Genomic DNA, 25,897 nt, shown 5'->3' on the forward strand with positions numbered 1-25,897 from the left:
TTGTATGTATATTATATATATCTTATAATGTGTATATTAAATATTATATATATTATAGGTCTGTATGTTAAATGAAATCTTTAAGGCAAATAAACAGAGACAGTCATTCCAGCTACCTGTTTATTAATTTGTGTGCCATTTGCTACTGAAAGTCTTGTTTTAAATCATCATGCAATATTTAAGGAACAACCACAGAAGAAAGTGTAGGAGGGACCCCAGAAAGACCTGCAGGCGTTAAATTGTGTAGCCATTCCCAACACTACATGTTATCAGAAAGGCTCATGTGGCTTGGTACATAGGAGACCAAGGATGGACCAGTCACTATAGAAGGTGGGCATGTTGACATGTGTCTGTGATTCTAGCATTTAGAAGATGGAGACAAGAGAATCAGAGCTCAGGCTCATCCCTGGCTAGATAGTGAGTCTAGGCCAGCTAGGGCTGCATGATATGCTGTCTCATCCCTGGCCAGCCAAGGCTGCATGAGATGTTCTCTCAAAAAAGCAAAACAAAAACAAAACAAGAACGAACGCTGTATCTCAACATTTCAAATCTCTATCATGATCTCTGTCATGAACCAAATCACATGCAATGATGCTCATAAATTCATTAATAACTATAATTAAGTGTACCATACAATTTCCTAGGGAAATACAATATCTAATTAAAAAGTGTACATTCGCTATTTTAAAAATTAGAAATAATATTTTACATAATTTATGATCAATTTTCCATAATATTTTGTTTTGTCTTCACACAACCCCCTGTGGATTTGGTAATGGAATCACAGAGGTAAGTGGTAGATACTGGCATGTAAGTAGACTTACCTTTTTCTACATATGTCAGGAACCAAAGCCAGGAACTTAAATGCTCGAAAGCAGTTATCAAGATAAGGCATGGAGGTTTACCTGTCTTCTCCCCAGTCTCATTACAATCCTCTGACCCAGTGAACTTACTATGCGTGCACCGTTAATATTTCAGAATGGAAAGCTGCACCCTCCAAGCCTTACCCTGTCTCACATCATCAGGAGACGTCATCACCTTACACGTGTACGACACATTCTTACCCATTCCAATTATTTAAATTATAATCTACAAACTGACGTGCCCCCAAATGAAGCACATAGGTCAGACAGTTCTTCTATGAATAACCAAATCCTCTCGGGACAGATGCAGTTGAAAGTGAAGGCCAAATGTGTTATTTATCTACGAAGCCTTCAAGAGCTCCTGAACTCCAAGTCCATGAGAGTACAGCCCATGCTCCAACTGTCCAGGCCAAACACTCTTGGGTTTTCTTTTAATTTCCCTCATTCCACACACCCAGTTCATCACTCTAGCGTAACATTGCTATCTTCATTGCCTTCAGGCTATCTCAAATCTATGCCCTGATTGCAGAATCATCTCTCATCTCACAGGGCCAGACTGAAATCATGTCTGGTCTCCCATACTCCAAGTCTCTTTTGCTGCCCCCTCCACTCGGTTTCCTCCTCATTCCTAACACTTCAGGTCAGACGGGCTTCTCAAAACCCTAAATTTAATTCATCCATTCAGTGTATCATCTTGAGCTGAATCCTCAACTCCTGGAAAGTCCTTGACAACATCTGGAAAGATTGTTTCTGGGACTCTGTGCTCATCTGTGAACAGACACCCTTTTTCTGGTCTACACTTTGTGGCAAGACTGACCTTGTCTGTTTCCTACAGACTTTTCCTACTCTTTTCCCTAAACTTCTGTTTTGTGTGGTGCCCCCTCCCCCAATCTGAAGCCTGGCTGACTCATTCCTTAGTCTTCTTTTGACATTAGACTCCATCTGGAAAGATGGCCCACCATGCATTGTCATAGCTCCCTCGACTTCAGGAATTGATTGACGCTTGCCTTCAGGTCTCTCCAGTAGACTACTGCTGCTATGAAGTCATACACTGTTTATGTTTCTCCAAAAATATCATAATTCTAGGGAATGTTGTACACTTCAAACATTACTTTGCTGAAAGTCAGAAACAAACTTTATGTCCATAAACATTCCTTCGTTCTACCATCTTTTCCTAATATTCTTATAGTTCCCTCATTTCTTCCTTGCCAGGTATGCAAAACTTTTAGTTTACTAATGGTAACAACATTGAGGGTGAGCCACTATTTAATTTTGAAATGGTTGATCTTCCTAGAAGTGTATGCAAACGTTAGAAGAGAATAATACAGGGCCTTTGGAAAGCTAAGAAGCAGTAATATTGTGAATTTTCTTATATTCAGTACATTGGAAATATAACATTAGATGTTAACTACATTTTTAAGTATGAATGATAACTTACAATTCAGCATGTAAAATTACAGTTATGGTAATTTTTTGGTAAATTATATTTGCAACTTCTGTGAGAATTAGTTACTGTACAAAGGAAATAATATTACTGAGAAGATACTTATGAAATGGTTAGCGCACTAGATCTCTCGATGTACACAGTAGTTTCCCTTAACTTCACGAGTGGTCAATGCAGATTGAGAAGCCTGCCTCCCTCGGCCACTATGAAATAACCCTGATGCTGAAGATACTATCTTCATAGTCTCTTCCACAATTCCATGTTCGTACTATACGTTTACCACAAAGCTTCGTCAAACGTCAGCTCCTCATTGAGGAACTGAGCCTCCAGGTCACTGCACCTCACTCTATTTCCCACGTTGCATTGAGTTTATTTTTCATATCACTGTCTGTCAGTAAGAAGCACACGATTCATTCAGCCATGGGGATGCGGAACGCCACGTGAGACAGTCCTTGCACACAATAGATGAGTTAAGCATTGAACAAATGAGCAGTAACTAAGTTCTCGGTCGTCACTTACCAAGTTGGACTCGTTTGGTGGGATGTACTTCTCAGTGCCCATGCGCACAAGCCCATCATGGTAGAGAAATATCTTTAATGGATCACAGGATGTAACCAAAATATAAATCCGTAAATCAAACTTGTAGCCTTCCATTAGGAAAGGTTTCTCAATGTATTCTTGAACTATCAAATGATCCTGAGAAGGGATTTTATCCCCATTTCTTATCAATGAAATCCTAAGTTTAAAGAAAAAAATAAAAAATAATTTGATATGAAGGTTGAGAAGCCAGGGGGCGGGGGGGGGTGGGGGAGGGGAAATATCATCTATGCACTCAGGGAGAGACCAGTGTTACAGAAAATTCCAGAATTCTGCCCTCCACAAGAGCAATGAAAGGGAGGGAGACAACTCTAAGTTCTACATGACAGAGCTGTTGACATTTTAACTAATTCTGTTCCGTTACTCAACCCCAGGTGAGCTGCAGTCCTGTCAGCACCTGCCCCCAGCCCTGAGGCTGGGTCTAGAGCGGGCCAAGTGGACCTATTCCTGTGTGTTTCCTTTGACCTGCCGTGGGCCTTCTAGGTGAACTCAACTTGCTTTGATCTGCCTAACAGGAAATATCTACAGTAGAAGAAATGACTACATGATTTCAAGGGGATGCAATAAAATAACATTTACACAGAGGAGTGTGAAGTCATGAGGAAAAATTTAGCGACGTGAAATAAAGCAAGCATGATATAGATACATAAACCAAAGAGCAAAATGACAGAAGAAACTAAATCATATGTCAACAGAATGGCTTAAAAAGTGTGGGTCTGAGAAATGGGTTTTAAAAAAATTGGCCTAAGTACAGTGTCATAGAGAAAAGGATCCCTTTAGAACTAGATACACAAAAGGTTGAGAGTAAAAATAGTGGGAAAATTAAATCACATGGTATTCTGAAGTGCTTACAGTTGTAAACAGCAAAACAAAAATTGCCATGACAGACAAGAGACAAGATGTGATACTATGTGATAAGCAAATATTTCAAGAATATTAACCTTAAAAATATGTTCTTAATAAGCTACAAAATTTAGCAAGCAAAAAATGGTCAAAATGAAGGGGGGCATGTCTCAGCTCTGGTAGGGAAATGGCTCAGTTATGGTAGTTACATGTCTCAGCTCTGGTAGGGAAATGGCTCAGTTATGGTAGTTACATGGCTCAGCTCTGGTAGTAAATGGCTCCACTATGGTAGTTAAATGACTCAGTTATGGTAGTTAAATGGCTCAGCTATGGTAGTTAAATGGCTCCACTATGGTAGCTAAATGGCTCAGTTATGGTAGTTAAATGGCTCCGCTCTGATAGTTAAATGGCTTCACTATAGTAGTTAAATGGCTCAGTTATGGTAGTTAAATGGCTCCACTATGGTAGTTAAATAGCTCAGCTATAGTAGTTAAATGGCTCAGTTATGGTAGTTAAATGGCTCAGCCCCGATAGTTAAACGGCTCCGCTATGGTAGTTAAATAGCTAAGCTATGTTTGTTAAATGGTTCCACTATGGTAGTTAAACAGCTTAGTTATGGTAGTTAAATGGCTCAGCTCTGATAGTTAAATGGCTCCACTATGGTAGTTAAATGGCTCAGCTATGGTAGTTAAATGGCTCCGCTATGGTAGCTGCAGCCTTCAGTAGCCCACTTTCAGTAACAGGACACTAGACGTAGCAGTAAGGTAGTGGATCTAGTCAGCAGGTACTGGAAGCGTCCTGTGCCCATTCAGTATGATGATATATCAAATAATCCCACTCTAGAGGGTATGCCCTTTCCATGTTTCCCATTGTCTCTGCATTGCTATCAAATATATTTTACTAATATTCATAAGTGTTTATTAAACACAAAAATTCAGGACCATGGACCCACCCTCACCACTCCTCCACCTTCCTTTGCACTCGTGGGTGACAGGAAGCCAACATGCTATTCATCAATGGGTACAAAAACCTCACTTGCTCACACACTTCCAGCGTGTGCACGACCAAGCTTAAACAAAACGTATGGCTAAATCAGTGCAACATGCTCACAGGTTAAATGTGTTCTAGACAAACAAACAAACAAACAGCTAGCATTTCCAAGGATCTCAGGCACTAGAGCATTTTAAATTAAAAAAAAAAAAAAGTTCAAATGGCTCACATGGATTTTGATTTAAAAAAAAAAAAAGAGCCAACTTTCTCTAGTGCTCTAGAGCAAACTAAACACAAGCAAAGAGAATCAAAACTGTTATGTTGTGCATTCTATTCCTGAATAAACTGTCTAGCTCTTTGGCGTGTTAGCTTAAAAATGTGTCCTGTGCAGCCTCCATCCAGTTACCATAGTTACCAAAGGAAAATGCTTATTTATAAAGCAAGGCTATCCACATTTCACTTCAAGCATTCTCATTATGACAAGACAATTCTTTCTACTTTGTTCTCCAGGCTAATTGAGCTGTACTGCAGCAATTTACCTTTTTATCCAATAGCATTGAGATTACTATAAGCATGCATTGTGTTTGTGAATAAATAAGGAAATAAAATTTCCCCTATTCGTGATTATTTCTTTAAAGTCTCACAAGTCTTGGTTATGTTTTAATTGGATGACTAAAGTCTTTCAAAGATGTAGTCATAAGAACATGATAGTTAGACGCGCACTGCTTTTCCAGTACGGTACTTACTCATGCGTAAGTAATCATGCGCATATCTTCTCTCATTTTGCAATGTTTATATTTTCCAGGAAAAAAAAAATGAACCTACCCATGACCCATTGCACCATTAGCCGGTTTTACTATAAAAGTTTTTTGCTTCCGTTTTTTCTTCAATTCTTTCACATAGTTTTGGAACTGAGTATATTCAGAAGGGAAAATCCACGTTCTCGGAACAAAGGTATAATCCATAGGCCGAGACTTGATCATTCTGTGAGTCAGAGGCAAGAGAAACATAAATTCTATTCAAACTAAATAAATCTTATTTCTGTAACAGATATACTATGAAGACTTGGATTTCTTTTTTCCTTTCATTTGTTGCTGTGCTTGTTTGTGAAGCAAATGTACTAGGAAATAGCCCAAACCAATTATCAACTGAATAAGGAGACAAGAATTTCTGCTCCATTACACACTGACTTACGTCTTAATTCAATGGATACTTATTTGAGTGTGCGCTGTGCTAGGCCCTGGTGCTATACAGTGAGGTAACCCCACCTCTTCCTCCAGTGGACTTACAGACAGGCTATGCTCACAAGACAAAGACCAAAGGCACAAAGGGCAGACTAAACAATTGTCAGTGCTAGCTAGCTCTTGTGGAAGGTTCAGGAAGGAAGGAATTTATACCACCATTTATCCCTGGTGTTCCAGTCCCCTATGTCGTCACAGACAGACTCCTGACTTCTTTCTAGCCACTGTTTTGAGGCAGCACCTGGATCTCTGAGTCCACAGTGTGTCCTCTGATTCTCCTGCATTTGCTAGGATTCTGCTGCCTATTGTGATCTGTAACCTGATGGCACTGATAAGTGTAAGGCATTTGTTTTGGGGGGAAGTGGACGTCCCGGAGCTTGGCCAGAATGCCTCCCATGTGCAAAGGTTCCACCACTGAGCATGCTCACTGCCTGCTTTGTAGTTTGTATTTTAAAACAAGGCTCGTTAGTTGCCCAGGCAGGCCTTGAACTCTCAATTCTCTTGTCTCATCTTCCAGAGTAGCTAGGATTACAAATTTGTAGAAGTAGATAGGCCTGAAAAAATGTTTTCTTTTTGATTATACTTATCAATCAATTCCCAATAAAAATGAAAAGAATGATTTGTAAAACTATTATTAAAGATAATGTTTTCTTTTTAAACTTTACTAACTAAACATATATGCACATTATGTCTGTGCACCATGTATGTGCCTGGTGCCAGAATAGGCCAGAAGGGGACATCAGATCCTCTGGAACTGGAGTTGTGAGCTGCCATGTGGGTACAGGGACTCAAACCTGCATCCCTCTGGGAGAGCATCCAGTAATCCTAACAGCATGTTTCCAGCCTTTAAGAAAGTATTTCCAAAAGAGACATTATTTTCTTCTAAATATGTAGTGATCATGAGTATAGTCTGTAAATGAGGTTACTCAAATTAAAATACAACCACAGGAGATAGCACAAAAGCAGAGGCTAAGCTCTGAGAAGAGAATGTGAAGAAAAAATATCACCAGTGGGCAAAACCGCTAGACATTCACATAGTTAACACATGCCAAGACCTTTGCCAAAGATATTCCTGGTGTGTGTGTGTATGTGTGTGGTGTGATGTATAAGTGTGTATGTGATACATATGTGTGGGCATGTGTGTGTGTGGTATGATGCATATGTGTGTGTGTGATGCGATGTATATGTATGTGTGCCTGTGTCTGTGTATGCTTATGTATATGTGTGTGGCATGCAATGTATATGTATGTATGCATGCATGTCTGTGTGTGTGGTGTGGTGTGGTATATGGTATGTAATGTGTGGTGTGTGCATGTGTGTGTGGTGTGGTATGTGGTGTGTATGAGAAGGTATATGTGTGATGTGAGTATATGCATGTGTGGTATGTGTGTTTATATGTATAATGTATGTATATGTGATATGTGTGATGTGTTTGTGAGTGTACTGTGTGTGATATGTGTGGTGTATGTGTGATATGTATGGTGTTTGTGTGTGCATGGTGTATGTATGTAATCTGTGTGTGATATGTGTGTGTGTGTGTGTATGTAATATGTGTGTGGTATGTGTGGGGGGTGATGTGTGTGGGGGTATAGAGTATATGTGTGGTACATGTGATGTGTGTGTGGTATGATTGTGTGTGCATGGTGTTTGTATGTGTGGTGTGTGTGGTATGTGGTGTATGTTTGTGTGATATGTGTGATGTATGTGTATATTATATGGTACTGTGGGGTGTATGTATGTGGTGTGTGTGTGTATGTGTGTAATATGTGTGTGGTATGTGGGGGGGGTGTGATATGGGGGGGTATAGAGTGTATGTGTGGTACATGTGATGTGTATGTAGTATGATTGTGTGTGCATGGTGTTTGTATGTGTGGTGTGTGTGTTATGTGGTGTATGTTTGTGTGATATGTATATGGTACTGTGGGATGTATGTATGTGGTGTGTGTGATGTGTGTATGTGTGTGTGAAATGTGTGTGTGAAATGTGTGTGTGAAATGTGTGTGTGTAATGTGTGTGTGTATGCGTGTGTGCATGTGTTTAAGTGATGTTGATCTGGGGTCAGTGGGTAAGGGTGCTCACTGAGCAAGCATGTGAACATGACTTCAAATTCCAAGAACCTAAGTAAATATTGAGGTACAGCCACATATGCACTTAGAGTCCCAGTACTACAGGGGAGTGGAAGCAGGAGGATTACTGGGAGTACCCACAGCCCAGCTCCAGGTTCAGTGGGAGATATTGTCTGCAGGAGGTGAAGCAGAGAGTAACAGAGGAGGATACAGTTGCCCACTCTGGTCTGCAGGAGCATGCACCTACCGACACAAGTATGTACACATCACAGCCCACCTCCCCCTCCCCTTCCTCTCCCTTCCCCTCCCCCACACCCTCCCTCACTCTCCCCGTTCCTTTTGCCTTTCCTCTAACTCTTTCCTGTGTATGCACACAAATGTGGCATTACCACCATGAGACAGGAAATAATGTAATTTCCAACTGCATTTGCTTAGTGTTTGTTAATCTTGCAACTAGATAATCTCAATTCAAAGAAGGGACAATATTGACTAATTTATTATTTTGATTTTTTAAAAAAATAAAACTTGTGTTAATATTGTAATTTTTGCATTAGCGCCTTTACAATCATTTATTATATTTAACAATGACCTGAAATTAGGCTGAGTTAAGGCTTTTACTAGGCCAATAATCTTTAAAACAACCCATGTGGTAGCTTTCTTTTACATATGTGACTACGTATCTTACATATCTCACCTACTTAAAAATTATTAGTTTTGATGTTTAAACTAGATGTAAAATTATATGAATAATTGTACAATTAAAAACATACACATGAATAATATCAATATTTAATCTTTAATTATATGCATGGTTTTATGATTGTTTTCTAGTGAATACTCCTTTCTTTCAAAATTACACAAATGTCACTTGACATTCTCAAGCCAAAAAAAAAAAAAGAGAAAAGCCAAACTAAATCTACCCAACAGATATATACACTGCATAAAAATTCTACAGTTTTTTTCCCAACAAAACAGTTGAGCTCCTGTTACCAGTTTTTCCCTGGAAGGATGACTATTCTAGTTCCTGACCTTGGAGATGTGTGCATAAATAATCCTGATGAGTGTGGGTACAGGTGTCTAGGAGCATGCTGTGTGCGGGCATCTAGGAGAGCACTTGGAAAGTGTGGTGTTTGCAAGCCACTAAACGCAGAGGATATAATGCAACAAATGACTTCCATGAGGCTTAACCAGAAACTGAACATCTATCAATCGTTTTGTTTCTAAAGGGCCATCAGATTCTAATAAAAAAGGGAAGCCCCACTAGAAGCTGTTGTATGACTCTGCAAGAAGTCACCTCTCTGGGCCTCAGTGACCTCCTGTGCAAAGTGAAAGGCTAGAACCAGGGGATCTAAAGACCCCTCCAGCTCAGAGTGTCTCTCTCCCAGCTGATGAGCACTCAAGTGAATAAAACCTCACACAACAGAGCACCACCACAGTATGAGCTCGACCAGGTCTTCTCTATTACAAGAAAATGAAGATTACTTCGTCATATTTCTTGCTAAGAAATCCTTCCTACAGATCTCTCCCATTCCTGGAAAATGGTTGATTCTCTGAAAAATAAAAAGGCAAATATTAACATTTAATGAATCAATGAATATACTTGTTATACTGTAACACAGTTAAAAATATCTGAGACTTATGTTCTAATAAATTGGAAATTATTAATGTAAAGGATTTAAAATTAGATAGCTAGTGACTTATGAAATTAAAAAACATGATAATCAGTGAATAAAACTATAAAATTTTGATCAAATCTGGAAAAGACCTTACAAAGGTAATAAAGTTCTAATGTTCTGTGTTGGATAGGTGACAATTTAATATCCAAACTGCTTTTGGGATACTAGAATACAGGCATTGATAACATGGGACTTAAAATGTTTACTCCATCTGGTCTACTATGTATTCTTAGAATCTAAGCAATGAAGAGGATGAGGGGAGGGAGGAAGAGGAGAGAGGGAGAAAGGAAGGGGAGGAAAGGAGAGGAAGAGGGAGGAAAGAGAATGAAGGGGAGGGGGAAGGAAGGGAGAGGAAGGAGAGGGGAGGGAAGGAAGAAGGAGGGAGGAAGAGGGAGAAAAGGAGAGAGGAAGGTAGGGAGGGAAGGAGAGAGGGAGGGAGGAAAGGAGGGAAGGCAAGAGGGAGGGAAGGAGAGAGGGAGGGAGGAAAGGAGGGACAGGAGAGAGGAGGAGAGAGGAAGGGGAAGGAGGGAGGGAGAGGGACAGGAAGGGGGAAGAAGGGAGGGAGGGTAAGTAGCAAACATCGATTGCTTTGGATCCCTTGTAGGTTTTTCAATTTGCTTTCCATTTCTTCTAAACACATTTGTACTGCACTATAGATGCAAAAGTCAGACTACAGGGAGCTGATGCTATAAGGTCTTTGTCCACTAAGACACAATCCATTCCCTGTCACTCATCTTAAGGTGTACACAACTCAAAGCATCATCTTAGAATTTTTCCCTATTGATCCATCTTTAAAGAAAAAAGCTAAAGGTTGAGTTTGGAAATGACGCGGGCTTAATGCAAAGAGTCAGCACAGCCGGTGAGCAACGAGACAGGCTGCCCAGGGAACTAAGAACTGAAAGCTAATACGTGGACAGATTAAGAAGCTAAATAAAACCATGACGGAAGTGGTGGAAGTGGTGTGACTTTCTCCCCGACGCTGACTGTCGTCAGTCCCCACCTGGTAGTTCTGCAGGTCTGTAATCTTCTCCTGCTGAACAGCAGCATCACACCAGATAAGATTGCTTGTCTCATCTTCATCAGGAGTTTTCATAAATCCCATCTCATCTATTACTAAACGAACTGAAAGGAGATGATTACATCAAACCTGAGCCAAAACACCTTAAAGACACTCACAGTGGAAACGCATGTGCATATACCCACAGTGTTCCAGGTGCAGACTGCCCCCACTCCTTATAGCATAAGCTCATTACCAGTGACGGCACTTTTATCTAGGACCAAATTACTCTCCACAGAAGCTGTGAACTGAATTAGGTTGCACCAAAAAGCCTTAGTCATAGTCCTGAGCGATTTCCCAAAACACAGTACTTGCAGAGGGTTTAGAGAGTGACTTTAGTACAGTAAATATACAGAGACAGCTGATATAACTCTACACAGGTACATACAGGAACCCTCAGGGCTCCCCCAACACCTGGGACTGGGTATAAAATTGGAAAGGTAAAAATACCCTTTGACCATCAGATCTGCCCTGTGCCTTTCACCCTTCCTGTCAACAAGTCGGTTCTGTTTCCTCAGAGTATGAAGCACTGAAACAGAATTCACAGGGAACTTGGAGACTGGCTCTCTACTGCTCCCAACCCTGAGATCCCACTGAGAAAAAAGATTACTCTTGGGGTGTCCTTTTGACCGCAAAACACATGTGCTCCCCTTTCGCCTAGATGTTACAGTTAGTATATTGGCATTTTTCTTTCAACAAGTTTTGAGTTTAAAGTTAAGAGGAGTCATACAGTTGGGGTAACATTTGAGTGAGTGCCAGTGAATTCTGTGTTCTAAAAGGAAAGTGCATCTACATGCCAATGCTTACAAGTTCCATTATTTAATGTTTCCTTTATACCATGATCTGCTAGTATTTGAGAAGAGATGGGAATTGTATGGCTGACTTTGATCAGGTGTAAAACTGATAATCAGGCACAGCTGATCTCAAATCCTAGGGGCTCTTGGCTACTTGTTAGATAAACAACTGGCTTTATATGCAGTGAGGCCTGGAATAGACCTAAAGCAGCCCTGAGACCATCTGTGGTGGTTTGAACATTCTTGGCCCATAGGAAGTGGCACTGTTAGGAGGTGTGGCCTTATTGGAGGAAGTACATCACTGTGGGGGTGGGCTTTGAGGCTCCTATGCCCAGACTCGTCCCAGTCCTCCTGGCTGCCTACAGAAAGAGTCTCCTTCTGCCTGTCTTTGGATCGAGATGTAGAATTCTTGGCTCCTCCAGCACCATGTCTTCCTGCAGGCTGCCCTGCTTCCCACCATGATGATAATGGACTGAACATCTGGAACTGTAAGCCAGCTCCACTTAAATGTTTGCCTTTATAAGAGTTGTCTTGGTGATGGTGTCTCTTCACAGCCATGGAAATCCTAACTACGACACCATCTAAATGAGGTCAGAGAGCTGCTTTCTAAGAGCAGCAGAATGAAGCTTGGGGTTATATTGACATCCTGTTTCATCAAGTACATACACAAGGTGTTCATGTCGTGATGGCCTCCTCAGGGCTCTGCTGTCTGTGTGCCATTTGGACACATATAGAGCATGAAAGCTGTAGCAATGGGGTCTGCAAGACTCCTCCTCTACCAGGCTCACAGCAGACAGGAGCAACAGGGACAGAAACCTACACACGAGTCACACTAACACATCTGAGCTTCAGGCATAAGTGGTGACCCCCAGTGACAAGACAAGGAGAGATTCTGGCAGTGATGGGGGCAGTTCAGCTGACTACTTAAGTCTAAGATCTTCGAGTATCCACATAGTAGTCAGGCCAGACACTTTCAGATTACATAAAGATAGTTGAAAAGATACACTCTATCGTCACAAATCTTTCTATGATCAGATGTATCTAAATCTTTTCCTGATGTGCTTCAAAGCTCAGATAGCTAGTACTTTTAAACATGACAGAAAAATCCTGAGTTGTGCACCAGACCTGCAGCTTTTTCTCTTAAGAGAAAGCCAAGTTAATTGAATGCATTCCTTTGTTTGAACTGAAAATTTAGAAATCTATTAGCACCTTTTAAAAGCAGATCATCCCCCACTGCATGGGAAAAGAATTCTTCTAACCTGTCAGAAATTTTATAGAAGTAATTTGAAAGTCCATTACGTAAAACTAGTTGTCTCTCCGGAACGCCACACTGCTTTTAATGCCAAGGCAGTCTTCCCAGCAATTATGAAAAGTGCAGAATTCTGAAGAAACTCACCAATTTCAAACTTTGTTCCAGCAACATTCGCTGTAATAATTCCCTTCTTCTTCTTTTTTCTCACTTTCCTTTTCATTGTGCACTGGTAAGGTAATTCTGTACTCAGATCCAGAGGAGATGATCCCTGAATAACTTTAAAAAGAAATATGAAATGAACAGTTGTCGTTAAAATACAAACATTGTGACCCGAAACATATATGCTGCGTCTAGCAGGTTAAAGCTACGAACGGTGACACTTCCAGAGCTTGAATATTATATTTTCTAAACATACTCTAGTATGGTTCGGCCAGTCCACTTACCCCCATCTTGAGGCAGAGATGGCATGGTAACATATACCAAGCAAGCAAGAAGCCTGCCTGTAGTGCCAAGCGCTCGGTAAAGCTGGAAGTTCCGAGTTCATCTAAGTAGAATATGGCCCCAAGTCACAGGAAGATCCTATCACATTATCTGGGTCAAAGTCTTGGATTTCACGACACAGGTTTTGGGCTGGGATGCTACCTAGAAAGGTTGAAAATAAAGTTATTTAAGGCAGAATTTCATGATGTTTCTCATGCCAACACCATTCTCATGAGAAACGACATAATTGCAAAAGACAATTTATTCCATACAAACAGTTTGTGTGGATCTATTATTAACCCATATAGAAAATGCCAAATTGTGGCTTTGCAGCCTGAAAGTAAACAGTCTAGGTCATTGTCTTTTAATCATAGATCTTTTACATATGCACATTACACACAGAAATAAAAACAGTGAAAATTCACTGCTGTGCATTGTACATTGAGAATCTTGAGATTTATAATAGACTGTTTTTTTTTTATCAAGCCTGATTGGGAGAAGTTTTTTTTTTTTTTTTATCCCTGTGTTATAGAAAAGTTAACTGAGCTCAGGAAACACAAATAATTTTTTTCTCTTTGCAAAGAAAGAAGTAAAGTGGATATGGAGATGAAGTGGGCCAAAGCCAGAGTCCCCAGCCAGGAGTCCACACAATCTTCTTCCAGTACCCCACCTGTTATCATGCTGACACTTTCCTCATGAAGCAGTGAAAGAGCCATGAGGGTAGGGATCACTCACAAGAGGCATGTGGACAGAGATTCGTTTTTACAAGGGTAAGGGGGAAATAGCTTTGTAAAGCAGACTGAACCATGCCTTAAGATACAGGAACAGCTTTGAAAGACGCAAACATAGGTAGGCTCATTACAGGAGGATCTTATTTAAGCACACAGAGGGACGTGATGTTCCCCTAAGGGATAAAGTGTCTTGATTCAGCCACATATCACCCAACAGAATCCCCATCTGCTCTGTGGGCATCTGCAGGGTCAGCAGGAGAATCAGGGCACTGGGTCTTGACTCTACGGACTAGTTCCCAGTCTCAACTTTCAGACTTCTCTCTTCTTTAAACTCCTATAAAATGTCTCTAATTACAGCGGAAAAGATATCAAAACTGTTAATGCTAAACAAAAGGATGAGAGGGAAACTTTCACCAGATTATCAGATTTATCATAAATCCTGTGACATTAAAGTTGACTCACTCAGCTAGGATCCTCTATATTCATTATTGACAGTGAGATATAGATCCTCTATATTCATTATTGACAGATTGACAGTGTAAGGATGCTTACAGCCTATTCATTCTCGGATGCCATTTCAATGCAAATCAGCCTCCAGTATGATTCACTACAAAAACTAGTAAAGTATTATTGATTAGACACTCAGGATGGGTAGGCAGTGTGTTAAGGATTTTAAAAAAAGTAACCTCATTAGCAAGCTTTGGACTTCAGTTCATTTTCCCACAACGTCTAGATATAGAAACTACAGCTTAAAGTTTAAAAAGATTAAATAAATAAAACAAGAGTTTTGATTCATTTTTGCCTAAGTAGCTATCTCTTCCACCCAGCTCCACTATTTTTAGACACCACACTAACATTACATGGACATATAAGGAGCTTGCAAGACTAATTTGGTACTCAGAAGACAGGCTGTATTCTGGAAATTCACGATACCTCAAACCAAACAGGGAACTTGCAGTAAACATCTCTAAACTGATCTCCCAGCTCCCAAATCCAAGCTGAAAACAGACTAGGTCACCGCTCTGAGGGAAGAACAGAGTGTCCTGACGTTCAATTCAGTTCAGTTCTGTTTAGAAGCTCTCTGAGACTTCAGGGAGGACACTGAGTTTGGGATTTCATGACCAACACCTTGTTACTAGAGTAAACAAAGGTCCCTTCACAGTGATGCCCCACTGTCGCATTAGAGGTTGGTGACAAGTCAGAAAGAGTTTGAAAACAATTCTTTCTGGAGTATGCCAGGCTCCTGAAACAGCCTTGGTAATTTCTGAACTTACGTTATAAAATGAACAACTTTGTTTATAATGAAGAATAAAAATGTTCCTTGGAGTCACACAGGCATTTGAAGTATTTAACATGATCCTAGTCATATATAGGCTATACCCCATCCCATTTATGATTTAGTGGGAGTTACAAACAAATTTGAGGAGGACTTGATTGTATCCTCCCAATTCTAAATATTTTAGGCAAGGAATTTGAGAAAACATGCTTATGACATCATGCCACTACGGCACTATTGTCTAGTCTCCAAAAAATGGAGGCATGTTTTGTTTACCCTGGAAATACTTTAAGCCAATGGTTTCTCACCAAAACTCAAAATCCATCAAAGCCTCGGAGACTGAGACCTCCTCCACGTTCTACTTGAACTTCCACCAATCACTGAAAATCTAGACAAATGGCTGCTTCAGCCTCATGTGTGAGTGATTCGTTTCCCCCTCTTCTGACCTACTCTGGAGATCTTTATTGGTATCCCATCAAACCCACCTATCTAGAAGGCGAGTTTCCCAAAGACAGTGGTTTTCTTCGGTCTTGCTCATCTCGTAGTTCCCAAAACTGGAACCTGGCAGTGCTCAGTAGACACCTTTTACTAAGTTAATGTGTGCTATGGTTTGGAGGTTATTTCTACCTGAATTCATGGAGAAACTTAATCCCCAGTGTAATACTATTAAGGGGAGGTAAGAAAGTCATAAGGTTTCTCTCATGCACAGAGCTTCAGGAAGTGTCTGGCCACTTTTGCCTTTCTCCCATGCCATGTGTGAACACACAGCAACAAAGATGCTGTCTTGAAAGTAAATAGTGCATCCTTCAGACCTTAGGTATGGATGCTCTAATGTCAACTTTGTGAGACATGGGCTTTTATGACACACACATTATCCAATAGTTGGTATTTTGTTATAGAAACGCATATTAACTAATACAATGAGTTTTTAAAAACTTACTTTGCAATAGTTTTAGGAAAGGAAAGCAGAATTGTGAGAAGCAAATGCCTATCATTTTCATATTCTAAATTAGAAGGGGCAAAATGTATAAAAGTTTCTATAATACAGCACTGCTGGGTTAAACCCACAGAACAGCACAGTCAGTGCATAGAGCTCTGTGGTCTGTTGTGGCTGGGAGCAGTGGAGGAGAAGACTAGCTTCTATAAAAACACTGTGGAATCAATTTTACCTGTCTTAAAGGATACATATATGTGTGTGTGTTCCATGCTGTCTATGACTATTGCCTTACCTCTCTACCATGATAGACTCCACCCCTCGAGAACCATAAGCCAAAATAACCCCTTTCTTCCCTAAGTTGGTTTTATCAGTTTACGCTCCATAACAGCAATGGAAAAGCAGCTGATACAGGCTGCAATGTGCTGCTCAAAACACCCCGGTAACTCCAGCATCACCACTGCCTGCATGGCTCTCAGGAATGTATGTTCTCAGGCCAATTGCTGCCCTCCATAGTCTCCAGTCTGGGCATAAGACATCTGATTGCCAGTCCCCTCCCATGACTCTGCTGCAGACTGAAGCTGGACTGGAAGGCCGGCGGTGGGTTTGGCATATTCTAGGAAGTGAGGATCATACCACACTGGAGTCTGTACTCTTTAAGCTGATCTGAAACAGAGCCAGACTGCTGACTTGGAAATCTCCTGGCTAGGCAATACATGGAGGAGACAGCATTTGACAAGAAAAACGCTTTATTTCAGCAGAAGAGAAAAAAAATCCTATAAAGTTCCTCGCTTGCTAAAGCCGAGTGAGCCGGTGGCAGCTAAGCAAGAAAGGCATCACATCTCTAGACTACAAGCTAGCCACTATGGCTGACTCACACATCCATTTTCTGGAAAAATAAATGCATCAAAAATCATTGACTATGAAAACTAACAGCAGCCGTAAAGTTTAATAATACACATTATACTCAATGTTGGGCCTCAAGTAAGGGACATCGATCTGAAAGGTCACAGAGGGTCAAATTTTTGAGGGATGGGGGTATAAACATAGAGGAAAGAGGAATGAGAGACGGATCCACGTCAGAGAGAAAGGCAAATACTCTATGGAACACTCATGCAATAAAATACTGTAAAGCAAGGAAACAAAATGAACTGACAAAATGAACTGCAACCAGACGAAGAACCGCAGAAGAGCTCAGATTTTAGAAAACTGCCCAAGAATATATGTAGTACATTATTTACATAAGGTTTAAAATGCTACAAATTCTACACACGCAAATGTCTAAGAGCAGCATGAGAAAGACAGCCACCAGGTCTGACGCCTCCTGAGGAGGAGGCCATGGAAGCCAGCACTCTTCTGAGCAAAGAATCACCGGAGTGTGATACTGACGCCATCGCGAGTTAACACACATTTATCATGGCTCCTCCTTCTGAAGTGATCAATCAGCAGAAACAGAGGTCCCCATGACAGATTCACTTGAGTCATGGTGTGTTTCTCTGGAAGTGCCCCATTGGAAATGGCCCTTGAAGCTCAGGCAAGATCTCACTTCATGGGCAATGCAAAGCCACCAAAGGGCTTTGTAATGGGAGCAGGAAGAACGGTGTGAGGAAGATATTTTGACGGTCCATGACAGGAAAACTGAGTGCTTGGCCACAGGCAGCATCACACACATAGAGAGAGAAGAGTGCTACCGTAGTAGAGCAGCCAGACTCAGTGATCAAGAAAGAAGTGGTAATCACTAATGACTTTGATAAGCCTGGCTTACAGAAGGGGGTAGGAGCTGGCTCCAAGTCTCAAAAGGTCTGCAGAAAAAAAAAAAAAATCCAATCCCAGGAGTTAAGTGCCTTGGTTGACAGTTGCAGAAAGATATGGTTGACTATGGACCAGAAAGTAACTAAAATCCGTAACTGAAGATAAGACAAGGGATGCCTCTAATTTTATGTAGAACATTCCTTTAATTAAACACAGAATGGAGCTGGAGAGATGGCTCAGTGGTTAGGCTTAGTGGTCCTCTGGCAGAGGACCCAGTGCATTCCTGAAACTCACACAGCTGCCCCAACCATTTGTAATTCCAGACCCAGGAGGATCCAACGCACTCCTTTGGTTGCCACAGACGCTACACACATGAGATGTGATGCACACACATACATGCAGGCAAAACACTCATACCCCTAAAATAAAAATAAGCCTTTAAAACACACACACACACACACCACACACACACAGAAGACTCCCTCTGCAGCCTAACAGATCTTGTTTCTGTTTCTGAAATTAAAAAAAAAAAAAAAAAGACAATGTATTTCAGTGTGCACAGCTGCATAACTGGTGAGCAACAGATGATGTCACTCTAACTGTTCTCCTAACAATAGTGTATTGACACTGAAAAAGGTTAGAGAAGATACTTGAATCCTAAATACAGGAAAGTTTGTGCCCATTCCCAGTCTGGTTATCCTCTACAAATCTAGAGTTGACTATGGAGACAGAACGTTATAGATCTGAAGGAACCATTTGGTCATACACCTCAAAAGAGCCGGCAGGAGCCAGGGGTAAGTCAACAGAAGAATCGAAGAGCCATGTGTGCACTCTGGAACACTGACCTGGGGCAGTAGCTCCATAACAGACTGTTGTTTGCTTCTCAGATTTCCACATGTTCTCCAAGAATATAATAAAAAAAAAATCCTCAAATCTCCCCCAAAGCTGGGGAAGGGGAGAAGAAGTCACACTTGCTCTCTAGAAATAACGTATGTCAGTAGTTAATTTGTGCATATTTTACTCACTTCTGTGCTCATGGATACACACACTTACACAGGCTCACATGCATGTACATGCATATGCATGCACACATGTACACATGCATGCACATAAATGCACACACATGAACATGCGCACATACATATATGCATATACACATGAACACAGGGATACACAAATTCACAGATGTGCACATACATACACACATGCACAGACACTTACATGAACACACATGCATACACAGAGACACACACATGGGTACACATAACACATATGCACACGCACACACACACACACAGTTATGAATCTACGGCATCCTTGAAGCCCCAGCCTACACTTTGCTACATGCAGCACTGTCTTGCTCTGAGATTTTCAGGTGGGACAGCATATGATTTACACCCAGCTCTCACAGCTCAGGAACATGCTTCAAGAACACTGAGGAAAATGGAGATGGTGTAAAATCACCAGTTCTATGCACTTTACCAGAACAGTCACAATAGATATCAAACAAGGTATTTATTAGCCTCGCTGGCACACAGATGACATCAGCATAAGGTCATGTGATATCAGCATAGTTCTCCCTGTCCAAAACTTAACTTTCAACATCACTTGTAAATCTGGTGGCTCCTCTGACACTCCTTAGCTTGACACAGTGTGTCATGACATAGCCTAACCTGAAAAAGACACAACAAAATCCTTCCTAATTTTCCCTTTGAGTTCCTTGTTTGATATCTATTTGCACACACATTACCAATTTTAGGGTATATATTAGTTTAATGATTATTTTTATATCCATGCTTATGAATCATTAAATTCATTAACCTACTGATCATGACAGCACATGCCTGTAATCCAGGCACATGAGAGACTGAAGAAGGAGGGTACTGAGTTCAAGGCCAGCCTGGGCTGCATTGTAAGACTCTATCCTCTACCAGAGATAAATCCTTAAATTTTCCTTACTCAACAACCATGGATTGAGCTCGTAGTGAGGGTGGTGACTAAGTAACTAAATTTACCAGACGTCCTTACATGTAGGGGACTACATGACTCTAAAAGAACAGGCACTGAGGCGGCTACTGGGGTAGAGGAAAGGACATGGTTCAGCGGGGCTTCAAGTAACAACTGAAAGAGTAGTCTTTCAGGTGACTGTCACTTTTTGCTCCCCTGCCTTGGGTGCACATGTGATTACAGCTGCTGTGCCAGGAGTAAGAACTATGGTGAACCACAGATCTCTTTCTTCTGAACATGGGTTGAGACGACGTGGTGGTCTATGACTGCAAGAAACTGGTTAACAGAAAACTGTAGACAGGGCAGAAGATAAAACAAAACCCACACAATTCCACTGACACTCGCTGTATGTTGGCTGGTATTCTTTGGAAAATCTCTTATTTTATATGTATGGATGTTTTGCCTGCATGTTTGTCTGTGTTCCACGTGTGTGCCTGTTATCTTTGGAGGAACTGGAATTACAGATGCTTGTGAGCTGCCATGTGGATGCTGGCAATTGAAAACGGGCTCTCTGGAAGAAGTTCCCAACAACTGAGCCACCTCTCTATGCCTGGGATGTCATTTTGAAAACCCACAGTGATTCTTGTAGGAGTAACGCGTGGTAGTTAGGGTCCAGGATCCCAGTTATTAACACCAGAGCTGACTAATAGAAGTGTAAACATTTTATCAATTTTACACATAAACAGGGATTCTCACAAATAGTGAAGCCTGAAGAAGTTAGTAATGCAGATATTTCCATATTTAGAAAGGAATGAGGCAGGATGGACGACAGATAGACAGACAGACAGACAGACTGGACCACTAAGATGAAGAGGTACAGATCCTGGAAGATAACACTCACTTTGGTCATTGAGGTTCATTTCAGCTCCAGTTCCCACGCTCTGGTGAGCAGGACTAGTTTCTAACTCAGTACAGGAAACTGAGCCCTTTTGTCAGGAGCCATAACAGGACAAGCTAATAACTAGCAGGTGATCTTCTTGAGATGGTCTGCTTCAGATTATAATATAATAGGTGACAGATTCGCTTGTATAGGCAAGGCCCAGGAGAATTCATTGTTAGGAAAGATTCCTGCTATTAATATGCTTTCCTGTTATTGTTAAACATAAATAACAATCACTAGGTATTAGCCAACCCTTTGGAGCAGATCTCTGCAGAACTACAAAGATGTACTGTCTTGTAATGATGTTTCACCAATAGATGACTTCTTCAGTCTTAATGATGATTCTATAAGAATTCCTAAGATTCCTAGGTTATTAAGCTCTTTTATTAATGAGATTGCTATTAGGTCCTTTTCTGATGTAAAAACTGCAGTGAGAACTCTGTCAGTCTCCCATGTGTCACCAGTTAATTGCTCTTAGATGGTAACCAGACTTTCTCCTACTCAGAGCACATTCCAAGAGGTTATAAGACAATTAACCAAAGGTCATAGAAAGAGGAACTAATGATTTATTATAGGTACTAGGACAAAAGATAAAATATTGACTGGGTTTATCTAAACAAAACTTCACTAATAACTTAGTTATGGTTTTAAACCTCCTATGATCCTGTGGAGCTGAGACAGGTGATGGATGTTTAGCCAGGTAATTACTCCTCATGGATATGCATGTAAACATTCTCTGTTGTAAATTTCTATTTCAATTTATGATTTGATTTTATGTGTGAACTTTTAACATGTGATCATGTATTCTGAAAGATGTATTAAGTACTGAGAACAAAGAGAAGAGAAAAGACATTTTTCCCCTTGCCCCACTTAGGATTTTTCTGCTTTCCCCCTTTTTCTTAGATAGCTTTAATAGGAAAATTTTTACAACTTAGTAATAAACACTATAATCACTTTTCTAGGTGTCCCTTTTTCTTCTTGAGACTTCTGACTCAAAGGCTGAAAATTAGAGCCTCCCAGTTCTGCTGAGATTGAACCAAGGCCACATTTCTTAATTTACCCCACCCCATCCCCTGTAGGCTACAGGTGTCAATTGCCTAAGCCAGCAGCCTTTTAACGTCAGAAAGAGCAAGAAACTTTTTAGGATTTTTTAGAAGTTATCATCAGGCTCAGGCAGTAGTGGCACACACCTTTTAATCCCAGCACTTGGGAGGCAGAGGCAGGCAGATTTCTGAGTTCAAGGCCAGCCTGGTCTACAGAGTAAGTTCCAGGACAGCCAGGGCTACACAGAGAAACCCTGTCTCGAAAAACCAAAATAAATAAATAAATAAATAAATAAATAGAAGTTATCATCAGCATTTCAGTACACTTAGAAAGCTAGAACATCCGCAGACCCTCAGACTTCAAAGCCACACCCACTCTGTGGCCCTGCCATTACCCTCTCCACTACCCTCTCCAGCCGGGGAGGTTCCTCACACCCTTTAAAAACAATCTTTACAGTGTAAGTCATCCAGGGAAAAGTATGCTACATGTGGCCTTTTCTGAAGTGATAACTACACAGGTGATTTCTGTATAAATAATCAACATGCCAGCCGGCATGCTTTGCCTTGGAGCCAAATGCACTTTGGGAAAGACAGAAGACAATCCCAGTTTCAAGGATGGGTCACTGGCACAGACATACAACAATCGTACAACCGCATCCTCTTTATCCCTGGAGTTGGTTTACAGTGAGGTCAGGCCAGTGAGAACTGGGCCTGGGGCTCACTCTCTGACTCCTGGAAGGAAGCAGGTCCCTCCTTGTGACGTGGGGGTGAATCAGAGCAGATACATGTCTATTGCTACGAGCCCACGTTAGCCAGCTGCAGGACTTCAGGTTTGATTTCTTACTCTTGTTTTTAAATAAATAAATATAAATAAATAAATAAATGTTTTTAAAATTAAGTTAAAAAAAAATGCTTCAAGGTTTGCCTTCTTTCCTTTTTCCTCAAGAGACGCGGGCTTCCAGGCAAAGCGTGAATGCCGCTTAAGTTTACTGTGCCAGAGAAATACTGCTCTCTAGAAGGCTCTTAGAGTTAAATTTTTAAAAGATACGATTTTACCAACAGCTTAAAAGTCAGATAATTCCAGAGACACTGAAACTTATAGAGGAGAAAGTAGGGAAACACTAGCAAGATTTTGCTGAAAGGACCCAGAGATAGCTGTCTCTTGTGAGACTATGCCGGGGCCTAGCAAACACAGGAGTGGATGTTCACAGTCAGCTATTGGATGGATCACAGGGCCCCCAATGGAGGAGCTAGAGAAAGTACCCAAGGAACTAAAGGGAACTGCAACCCTATTGTTGGAACAACATGATGTACTAACCAGTACCCCAGAGCTCTTGTCTCTAGCTGCATATGTATCAAAAGATGGCCTAATAGGCCATCACTTGAAAGAGAGGCCCATTGGACTTGCAAACTTTATATGCCCCAGTACAGGGGAACGCCAGGGCCAAAAAGGGGGAGGGGGTAGGTAGAGGAGGGGGGGAGGGTAGGGAGGACTTTTGGGATAGCATTGGAAATGTAAATGAGCTAAATACCTAATAAAAAATGGAAAAAAAAACGTCAGATAATTCTGCCATCATTTCCAAATGCTTCTAGGTGAAATTAAGTCAGGTAAAATTAACTTCTGATGACTGAGCCATTGAACGTTTGGAAAGTCCATACGGAAAATACTCCACTCTCCGCACAACACTTCGTGGACTTCCATGAGGAAAGCTAACGCATGTGCATAAATCTAATATTTTAAGCTGGAAAAATGACTAGTGTGTTGCTGGATCACTAAACTAGATTCAAGATGAATTTACATACCAATGTTTGAGGAAAGAAATACGCACCTTTATCTGCCAGGCCACCTGCTAAGAAGGCTAATTAAGTTCAGCTATATTTTAATAAGATTAGCTCATTTAAAAACAAGTAATTCCTGATCTTTAAAAACTCTCTAAGGATTAAAGAGAAAGCTTAGCAGTTAAGAGTACTTGTTGCTCTTCCAGAAAACCAGCTTTGGTTCCCAGAACCTGGTTCCCAGCACCCATATGGCAGTTCACAGGAATCTGTAACTCTAGTTCCAGGGACCCAATGCCCCCTTCCGGCCTCTGTGGGCACTGTGCTCACAAGGTGCTCTTAAGTGGGCACACACACACATACTGGCCAATGCTCATAAGCATAAAATAAAAATAAATAAATCTTATTATGACCACTGTCTCTAGCACTAAGGTCTTTGCCTTGGAACAGTCCTTTTATAGACACATGGAAGGAGAGAGCTATTTTTGTTCTTCAAAATAAACATGGATGAGATGCAGAGCAGGACCGGATCCCAGAGCTAGCCAGGGTGCAAGAACATGGTCTCCAAAGACGCTCTCAAATCACGAACACTTATTTTCTCAATGATTTCCTCTCTTGACCTTCTCCTCCCTTGATCATACACAGTCAAATTAAAACTGTAAAGTTAGTAGTCACATCTGTAATTGTAATGGTATCGCCAATCTGTTCAAAAATTCAATTGTTCCCTTATGAGTTCATTATATTTCATGTTAAACATTTTCACTCATGTGCCTGTTAGTTTATGTCAAGTTGACACAAGCTATAATCATAAAAGTGGAGGTCATCTTGATTGACAAAATGTCTCCATAAGATCAGGCACTACTCAAACCAGTAGAGTATTTTCTCAACTAGTGATTGGTGGGGGAGGGCCCAACCCATTATGAATGGGGCCACCACAGGGCTGGTCCAGGGTTCTATGAGAAAGCAAGCTGAGAAAGCCCTGGGGAGCAAGCCAGTAAGCATCCTCCCTCCATGGTCTCTGCACCAGCTTCTGCTTCCAGATTCCTGTCCTTTTTGGGTTCCTGCCTGGCTTCCTTCAATGGTGGATTATGATGCAGAAGAGTAAGCCAAAACAAACAAACAAACAAATAGCCCTTACATCCCCAACTTTCTTTTGGTTATAGTGTTTCATCACAGCAACAGTAACCTCAACTATGACAAGTGCTCACCAACTTATTAGGTCAAGTAAAATGCATGTCTTTTAGTTCACTGTGCCTACATATAATTGTCTTTTGGAGAAGTAATTTAGCTTGAAAAAAATCTTAAAAATAAGTCTTCACTCAAAGTCCATGACATCAGCTATTCCTATCAACCCTAAGTATGCTTGAGAATACAGTCAACACAAGACGGCCACAGAGTCAGAGGTAACGTCATATATCCATACCATGCTTCTCAGAGATACAAATCAAACATAATATTAAACCAACAAGGCTGATTTCAACTGTGCTACGAGGGGTTAGAATTTACCATTTTTTCAAGTGTTAATCTAATATCCCAACTTATTCATTATACAAGTCTCAGTAGAAAGCAGCGTTCGGTCCTTAGAATGCTTTTGATTAATGCAATGCAAATTGCATCTCTTCCTGTCTTTATCTGGCCATACCACATTGCTGGAACTTATACTCAAATGTTATTTTGTTTATTCTCTTCTACATGTGTGTGTGCACCCACATATGGGTCTGCACATGCGAGTGCGGTGGCCCATCGAGGCCAGAAGAAGTCGTATGATTCCAGGGAGCTGGAATTGCAGATGGGGCTTGAGCTGATTAGCCTGGGTACCAGAGATTGAACTTTGGTCCTTCTGCAAGATTAATATGCATCCTTAACTACTTCGCCATCTCTCCAGTCCTTCATATATTACTTTCATTAAACCATTTCAGTCAATCCATTGGGCAAAACCAACAATGTTAAGAACACAGAAAAAAATTATTCATAACAATATACATTTAATGTGTGAACTTAAATTAAATGTCCTCCCTACTGACATTGTTGTTCTTTACTGTTATTTGATTCTTTAAACATTTCACTTGAATCTCCTCTTTGAACCACAAGACTATAATTTTCATAGAGGAGAATATAGTCTTGGGTTGACCATCATTCTTGAGCATACATAGGGTTGATATGAAAAGTCGATGTCATGGACTTTGAATTAAATT

General features: G+C 40.8%; 1 protein-coding gene across 3 annotated transcripts in view; it reads right to left on the minus strand.

Moving 5' to 3' along the window:
- Ttll7 (tubulin tyrosine ligase like 7) overlaps nt 1–25,897 on the minus strand; it is a 131,861-nt gene that overhangs the window by 75,589 nt on the left and 30,375 nt on the right. For all 3 annotated transcript variants that reach the window (XR_015046656.1, XM_021157826.3, XM_021157823.3), the window contains exons 2-7: nt 13,267–13,465; nt 12,968–13,099; nt 10,721–10,842; nt 9,527–9,594; nt 5,563–5,721; nt 2,827–3,043 (exon numbers count right to left, since the gene is read on the minus strand). Coding sequence is in view for 2 of the 3 variants with exons in the window: in XM_021157826.3 (XP_021013485.1) it covers nt 2,827–3,043; nt 5,563–5,721; nt 9,527–9,594; nt 10,721–10,842; nt 12,968–13,099; nt 13,267–13,291 (723 nt within the window). In the remaining variant the exon portion in view is untranslated. The remainder of the gene's footprint in view (nt 1–2,826; nt 3,044–5,562; nt 5,722–9,526; nt 9,595–10,720; nt 10,843–12,967; nt 13,100–13,266; nt 13,466–25,897) is intronic.

This window comes from Mus caroli, unplaced genomic scaffold (assembly GCF_978045245.1).
Source record: "Mus caroli unplaced genomic scaffold, Mus_caroli_1 scaffold_3, whole genome shotgun sequence".
Taxonomy (NCBI): Eukaryota; Metazoa; Chordata; class Mammalia; order Rodentia; family Muridae; genus Mus; species Mus caroli.